Source organism: Gastrolobium bilobum, unplaced genomic scaffold (genome assembly GCF_033153095.1).
Source record: "Gastrolobium bilobum isolate Gb01-03AN ecotype WA unplaced genomic scaffold, APGP_CSIRO_Gbil_v1 utg59514, whole genome shotgun sequence".
Lineage (NCBI taxonomy): Eukaryota > Viridiplantae > Streptophyta > Magnoliopsida > Fabales > Fabaceae > Gastrolobium > Gastrolobium bilobum.
Window position 1 is genome coordinate 15,252 of NW_026897101.1, and position 8,757 is coordinate 24,008.

Here is an 8,757-nt window from a genome sequence, read left to right on the forward strand (position 1 = left end):
CTTAAAATTTAAAATTTAAAAAAATTCAGTTTTTCGGGAATCGAAAAGAAATCCGTGTACCAAACGACCCTAAAGAAGAGTGTGTGACGTCAAGTAGCTTTTGCGAATTATAAAGAAGACCCTAATTCCATATTAATCACATTTGATATCCCGAGTCCCCTACAGAAAAGAATGAGACGTACTGTACTAAAAAAAAAAAAAATGAGACGTAGAAGAAATAAAAAAGAATATTCCAACAATAATGTTCCATTTACATTAAAAAACAAATTAAATTCAAAAAGTAAATGTCCAATTTACAAAATTATTCTCCTCTAATAATTTAGTTTATGAATATCTATACGGACAACTTAATTTTTAAATTCGTTAACGTTATATATATTTTTTTTTTGGGTATCTCACTTTTTTTTTTAAAGTATAACTCACCCTCACAAATAAATTAAGACACTAAACAACAATTAACCCAATAAAAAAGGATCGGAGTTTATCTTTTTAAATAATATAAAATTGTTATTTTAAATAAAAAAATAAACAATAGAAATTGTAGAAAAAAAGTAAGAGATATTTTTTTTATTTAAATTTTACACAAAAAATATTAATCTTAATTAAAATGACTATTTTTCGTAAGGACAAATATTTTTCTTTTATATAAAAAGGACTACACCGTGAGAAAATCTAAAAAACAATCCATGATTAAGATTTAAGAATGAGTAACTCTAAAAAGCTAGGTTGAACGAGTAATCAACAATCTTTGTTCATTGTGATCGCAACTCTCGCTTCTAAAATCCCATGGCGGCCATTACCCGCCTTGCAAAGCGCGCGTCCTCATTCTCTTCGCTTGCTATTAGATGCTTCTCCTCGACCGAGATCAACTCTCACGCGCCGCCGTACAGCCCCGCGTCCTTCCGCCTGAAACCGCAGGTTCCGCCACGCGAAGATCTCAAGAACAAGCATGTCCAGTGGGTGTTCCTGGGATGCCCTGGCGTCGGCAAAGGCACCTACGCTAGTCGCCTCTCCAATCTCCTCGGCGCTCCTCACATCGCCACCGGCGATCTCGTTCGCGAAGAACTCGCCTCCTCTGGCCCCCTTTCTACTCAGGTTTCCTTCTTCCTCTTATTTTTTTTCCCTCAAAACCTTCATATTTTATTTTAATTTTTATCTCTTTATGCTCTCTTGTTCACTTTCATTTTGATAGAAATAGAATGGCATGGTGAATTTCCAACTTAATGATTTGTCTCTTCGTTACACGCGAAATTAGAAATAATTATTCGAGATTATTGAAATTTTCTGTTCTGTTTTATTTGAAGTTTAGTTCCCGCGCACTTAATTATTATTTTTTAAAAATAATTATTCATAGCAATTCTATATATTTCATACAAGAACTTGCAGGTGTTGATTTAATTGGTCGGAGTCTTTAGGAATTTAGATAACTTAATGTCTATCGTTTTCCCTTTGCGTAACAACTTCTTGTTAGTCTTTTTTGTCATTTTGTAAACATACTTTTGGACTCAAGTGCCCTGCATAGTCGTTGTACAATTATGTGAGCCTAAACTAGATTGTCCCATGTAGACAGTGGTGGAGCTAGAGTATCATGTACACCCTTGCCTAGGGGAGGCATCTTTTGAAAAACTCACATTTTTCAAAATAATAATAATAATAATAATGAAAATACATGTAAGGTATCAGTTTTTTCACAAATTTGAGGGGGCCAAAGCCTGTCTTACACCTGCATGTAGAACTTCAGTATTGGCTGCCCTGCCACGAATGGGACGGAATGCGGTGGGCTGGCCTGTGTAGGCGTCATTATCAACCCAACTCAATAGCTCTTGTTCCATGTTAGGTTGTGACATCCATGTGTATAGCCAGATAGAAAGGTCTTCAATCTGGTCATTTGGGTAGAACTTGGAAGTCTTAATTCTTTGTATTGTGTTGGAGATACGTCACTGGTTATAAAAATGCTGTCACTCAAACACCAGTTGTTTTGGTTTTTCTAAGAGAACTAATTATTAGAGTGGAGTAGCATCATGTATCTTAATCTAATTTAAACACCTCTGATTGGAGATGCGTGCTTCTGATGCACTTCAAATAGTTTGGTATTCCTTTCTTTCTGCTTTGATTGTATCTTAGCTCCTTTTACCATATCTACGCTATTTGTTGCATGACCAACATCTTATGTGATGATCTTGTCATCTGTTAGTTGTTAACTTATGTTAAAACATCTGTGCAGCATGTATGTAAAATTTGGATTTTTTGGCTTTCAGTTCCTTAAACACTTTAATTATTGATATTCTCGTATTCTCTTGATTGAAAGTGGAGAATAATTCTGTATTTTTAATTGCATATATAATTTATTTATTGGGTTATAAGGAAAATCTACTTGTCCTCCAAGCTAGTAAGTATTTAAATTTGGAAGATTAAATTTATTTTTTATTGAACCAGATTAGTGAAATCAAATCTTGATTGCTTCTCATTTTTATTTGCCATTAATAAGTGATTAATGTATTTGATGTTTTACTATTCTTGATCTTTTAAAGATCAGTTGACTGAAAGTGAAAATATATTTGAGCTTTGACTAATACATAATGGTATTTCAATATGTCATACAGTGTGGCCTAACTGTTGTATCTTTTATTGGGATAATATGTTTATTTTATGTACGTTGCAGTATTTATGTATTTATTTATTTATTTTTGTATTATTTATTTATTTTTATTTTATTTTTTAATCTCCTTTTATTTATCATTGGGTTCATTTACCACCGACCCCAATTAACTTGGGTTAAAGGTGATGTTGATGTTGACGTTGATGTATGTACGTTGCACCATCTCTTCTGCTTTCTGATTTTAATTTTTGGTGTCTTACAGCTATCAGAAATTGTAAACCAAGGTCAATTGGTGTCAGATGAAATTATTATAAATTTATTGTCAAAGAGACTTGTTGCTGGGGAGGCTAAAGGCGAATTGGGATTTATTCTTGATGGTTTTCCTAGAACAATAAAGCAAGCAGTGAGTATCTAGTTGAAATTTAGAATTCTAAATCTAAATATTATTTATTTTTCCATGTACAGATATTACATTGTATAAATGTATGAGTAATTACTTTCCTAAAAAAGGAGCTAAATCTACACAAACAAATATGAAATAAAGCTATCACTAATTTGTCCTATATAAATAAATCAAAAAATAGTTATACAACTATTCCTTTTATTTTTACAACATATTTTCACTTTCATTATAGTTACTCCCATTTGTTATGCTTGCAAAATCTTTTAGATGAATACAGGGAACACAAATATTGATTGTGGGTTCTGATACCCAAAAATGTAATTTCCAATAAAAAGCAAATGGAGAAATTTTGCAGGTATAGTATGATGATTTCACTTAGCAACCTACCTTATTTAGGTCCCTTTAACTTTCCACCTAGTCAGCTACTACTTTTCATCATTTTTTTTTTTAAAAAATACTTCACCTTTGAATAAGTATACCAAGGTCTGATCCGATGCTCTCTTTATGTTAATACGTATCTATTTATGGCATCTCATCCTGTGATATTTCCAGAACCCAGATACTTACTAACCAAACAAGCAGTTTTATGTTCTCTTCTTCCCAACCCCTTTATCCCTCTTACGTGTTGGAGTTGCAACAGTTCTGTAGCATGCTTGCTTTTCATAGAAGCAGTTTGAATAATAAGTGCTTAATTTTTAAATTGCCTTTTATTGGTGCTCAGGAAATATTGGAAGGGGTAACTGACATTGACTTAGTAATCAATCTGAAGCTCCGAGAAGATGTACTGCTTGAGAAGTGCCTTGGTAGGAGGATTTGCAATCAGTGTGGGGGAAATTTTAATGTTGCTTCCATTGACATCAAGGCTGAGAATGGGAGCCCTGGAATTATCATGGCTCCGCTTCTTCCTCCTGCAAATTGTATGTCAAAGCTCATTACTCGATCAGATGATACTGAAGCAGTGGTCAAAGAAAGGCTTCGAATATACAATGAAATGGTATTGCTGTACCATATTATTATTATTGTTTTTGTTGTGAGTGGATTTGAGGAAGAATAGCCGCTTAGCCTTCTTGTTTCATGTTGTATATATAATAGGGAAAATAACTTCTCCTGATGCAGAAGTTATTTTTTCTCCAGCACATACAACAGCTCGTGGGACCCACTGCAAAAGAAAAAGAAAAAGAAAAATAAAGGCACTGCGCCTTTTTATGAGTCTGTAGGAGGTTAAGTTTTTCTTCCTGTAATAGGAGAAAAACTTAACCCATATATATATTATGAGGGGCTTATGAAAGGTCTGAGTGAGGTCATATTAAAAGTTGATATTTCTAATTATGCTAGTTGAATTTTACTTTCCTTTCTAATTGGTTTAGGATTTGCTTTCTATCATGATTGCAGAGTCAGCCTGTGGAGGAATTTTACCGTGGTAGAGGAAAATTGTTGGAGTTTAACCTACCTGGCGGAATCCCAGAATCTTGGCCAAAGTTGCTACAAGCTCTTAATCTTGATGATTATGATGACAAGCGGTCTGCTGCAGCATAAAGATATAACAATGTACCATAGCAGTGAGTATTTCATTCTTTGCATGCGTATTTGCATGCTTGGCAATTTTGCAGGAAAGAGAACCAAAGGAAGTGGACTTCTCTATTAGTATTATTTTGGACCAATAATGATATTGGGAAGTGTTGTAATCTAATAAAGCTGATAGTGTTGGGTTTTCTTCTCTTTTTTAATTTGGTTATATGGGAGGAGTATTGATGCTTTTAATATTATTGGGAAGAGTGAATTTATCACAGCATTGCTGCATAGATAGTTAGCAATAAGCTTCAATAGGATTGGTGCATCTTTACTGAATTGTTGTAACATAAATGTGAATGAACTAATTTTATTGCATCATCCCATGCTAGAGATTTATGGAAGGATTTTACTGGAGTAACTACCTGGAAAACCTATTTCATGATGTCTCTTGTTATTTAAATACGACTTTTTATTTTAGAATACTCATCAATGACTCATTTTCTTCGAATATACTTGTTGCTTTGACACAATTTTTGTTTTTTCATTGAGTACAATAAGAATTCTCTATTTTATTGCTGGCAGTGGTGTAGTCTTCATCTTTCTCTGGTTGGAATTTTTCCACCCTTCAAGATTAGTTGGTTGGATTATACTGGTTTCTACTATAAATCAATATTCTGTCGAAGTAGCCCTCTTCATTGCAGCTGGCCGAGCTGGTTGGCTTAAGGATTGTGAGCCCTCTTCTGCAGTATAGTTTGAAACTGATTAGATGTCAGGTGACCATGGCTATTAATAGTCAATTAGAGTTTATAGTCTTCCTTTCCTTTCATTGCAGCTGGCCGAGCTGGTTGGCTTAAGGACAGCGAACCAGTAAGTTTACACAGCTGCTAAATTAAAACATAGCACAGTACCAGTTCTTGACTGCCAAAGTTTGTGGTACAAGATGGATTGTGCCGTACATATTATCTTGTTTGCTTGCGAGGTTATACATGTCGGTCATTTATTTGTCCAAAAAAGTTGGGGGTTTTCAATTTTGAAATTGTTTGATATTGGATGATCATGATTAACAGAAAGTGGTAAAACTATTCATTTATGCCCACGAGGTCATGTCTTATCCTGCAAGTCATGGTCCAAGGGAGAGTAATTTTTTTTAATGGGTGACCAGGACTTTTTAACTTTGATTTTTTGGGGAATGCTTTTCTCCTTTCACAAAGAGAAATTTTGATTCCTGCAAAGATCGAATTCAGTGCCAAGTTTTTTTTTTTTTAAAATAAAATAAAATTGCTGCCCCCATTTTTTTTGTCTCAGTGGGAGACAATTCTTGTGTGAAATAGAAAAATATTCCTTTTGTTTTTTACCACACAGCCATATAGAGTTTCTGGTCTTCCGTTCCTTTCATTGAAATCTTAACAAGAGAATGTTTTGTAGCATGAGTGGTGTTACGTTACACACATGCAAGTTACGCATACGGTACAATGGTTAACACTCCATACTTACCTCGATGAAATGTGCAAATAGTTTTCCCCCTATATGATAAGCATGAAATGTGTTTATGGCTTTTAGTTTTGCTTGGTCAAATGATTATTTTGATTGCCTTATAATAGCTGGAGCCTGTAGAATGATTAGTTCAAAGGCATAGTTTTTCGATTGGATATTTATGTCTTGTCTTAAATCTTCAGTACAAATAGTGCTTGGTAGAAATGGAATGATGATAATTAGGGAGAATTGCTAAGGTATCTCTGGACTTCGGATACAACATTGAAATAGTCTCTCTTTTTTTTAACAAGATCTAAACAAAAAGATTACACTTGAATGTTGAGAAATGAGCACATACAAGCACTATAATTATACATATCTTGAAAAGCTGATTAAAAGTGTTGAGACATGCTTAGAATGGAATCAAAGTTAACCTTGGAAAAATGGAATCCGAAGTTTCCCTGAGCTAGACTTAGGTTGCCCTGTTAGATCCTTACTTTGTTAACGAGGCTGGCTAAAAGGCTTTCCAAATGGCGATGCCATAATGGCCTCATGTTAATCAGGTTTTTGTTAAAAATGTGGGCTGGATGAACAATTTTCATGCAATCTGTTGAGCTGCTTTTGACGGGCTTACTCATCTATTATCATTATTAATTACTCATTAGCAGGTCGTTAAAAGATATGAATTTAGGAAAGTGCCTGGCATGCCTTACATTTTGTTTCTCTTTTCATTTGGTAAAGGAGAAATTTTTTTATGTCTGAGAAATATGATTTATCGGAATATGCTGGAAAATAAATTTTTTGAAAATGTTACCAAAAAGCTGTTTGGTAGGTCAAAATATTATCGGAAATATTACTAAAAAGTTGTGTGAATTTTTTTCATATCGTGAAAATCCAGGAATACCACTCTCCTTATGGTATTCTTGGACAGTATTTTAGTTCATTAAGCTTCAAAATTTGTTTTCCTTGGAATCTAATTTTTCCTGAAAAACTTTAAACAATCCTTATACCAAATGTGGGTAAATATAATTATTAATATCAGTTTTCGAGAATTCAAAATTTTTTCTTGTACCAAATGCTCCCTAAAATCATAAGTTTTATCAAACATAATTTTATAAAATTTCTTATTATAAAAAATGTTTTTTTATAATGAAAAAAAACATAAAGTTAAAAGCTACTAAGAGGAACATTTTTTAAGATATATGTCAGTTTTTTGAATTTCTCATATTTAGTTTACAGTTTTGCCCTTATTTTAAACTCGTATTTATAAATTTAATTCATTACCCTAATAATCCATCATAATAATAAATTATTTCATTTTTTTTCTTCAAGACCATTATAACAGTTTTATATAATTATTAAATAACTTTTAAATTTATTTTTAATTTTTTTTAACTTTAACTTAAAAGTAAAAGAGGTTCTAAATATTTGTAGTAAGGTTTTTAAGCAGATTAGCAGGTTGTTTATAGAAATAGGTATTTTTTTTTAATTTTTGTACTTAGGAAGAGTTTTTGGATAAAAAAAAAATATGTTCCATGACATAACTTATTTTCATATAAACAGAGTATATTTAATAAATAGTATATATTTAATGATTATAATACATTGCATATGCAAAAATAGTGTAAAAAACAAATTTTTTTATCAATTTTTATTCCCGGGCAACTAACTTGTTTCTTGAATTTTTTTTTTTTTAATAAATAGTGTATATTTAATGATGATAATATATTGTATATACAAAAATAGTGTAAAAACCAATTTTTTTTTTATCAATTTTTACTCCCGGGCAACTAACTAGTTTCTTGAAAAAAAAAATTATTTTGTTAAACTTTATTTTTAGCCATTTATATTCCGCTAAGTAAAAATAAAGAAAAAATATATTTTAGAAAACGTATCACATATACCCAAAATTTCTACGTAGCACAATAATATATGATTTGAAAAAGCAATGTTAAGTTTTAATTAATTTATAAGAGCAATGGATTCAAGGTGTATACCGCCATTTTATATTATTATTTTTTTAAAAAAAAAACTGCATAGAAATATTCGGAAAGAAAGTGTCTAGTCCTCTAAATTGACCTCATAAATTTAAGTGGATTTCTATCTATATAATTTTATGTAAATTTTTGCAGATAATTTTTTTTGGCAGTTTATTTCTTTTAAGACTTTTCTTTTGTTGATATCATCTTGTTGCACGTTTTAATTATTATTATATTTTTCACTCAACGGGAATATATTGCAATATGTTGATTTATTAACATTGTGCCCTTAATTTTGTTAGTCTTAAGAATTGTAGAACTTAAGGCATAAAAAGTTTTCTTCTACCATCTCTGTTTTTAAGCTACAATTCAGTAAATAATATATTAGATGCATCTTGAGTTGATGCGGCTCTGTCATGAGGCATGCATCTGAGTTTTGCATGGGAGATGGGAACTGAGAAGATACACTTGGAAGGGATGCGGAGTACCCAGTAATGTAACGTATTGGCTTAATTGGATATTCCTACAATGATAAATTGTTAGGGAGATCAATAGTTACTTCTCCGATTAATAGAAGTTGAGCCGGGTGAACTAATTTAAGATGAAAAAGTTTTTTATTTTTATTTTTTAATTCAACAAACTCTACTTCAAGACTTTAGTTAAAGGAAAGTAATCTTCTCCCCACTTAAACTAATAGGCGTAATTATCATAACCAATAGACATAACTTGTTGGTGTATTATGTTGTCTTAGTACGGCAACATGATTTATTGTCTCTAATTGATAGATTTTG

At 31.9% G+C, this 8,757-nt stretch overlaps 1 protein-coding gene across 2 annotated transcripts; it reads left to right on the plus strand.

Annotated features, from left to right (window-relative positions):
• Positions 1 to 697: 697 nt before the first annotated feature.
• LOC133304166 (adenylate kinase 1, chloroplastic-like) lies at positions 698 to 4,976 on the plus strand. 2 transcript variants are annotated; one of them, XM_061504151.1, is made up of 4 exons: positions 698 to 1,095; positions 2,862 to 3,002; positions 3,724 to 3,996; positions 4,395 to 4,976. In XM_061504151.1, exons 1-4 carry the CDS (start codon positions 787 to 789, stop codon positions 4,536 to 4,538), a joined length of 867 nt encoding a protein of 288 aa, XP_061360135.1. In that variant the 5' UTR covers positions 698 to 786; the 3' UTR covers positions 4,539 to 4,976. The 2 variants fall into 2 exon arrangements, with proteins under 2 accessions (XP_061360135.1, XP_061360136.1); XM_061504152.1 differs by lacking the exon at positions 4,395 to 4,976 and adding an exon at positions 4,137 to 4,361.
• Positions 4,977 to 8,757: the final 3,781 nt, after the last annotated feature.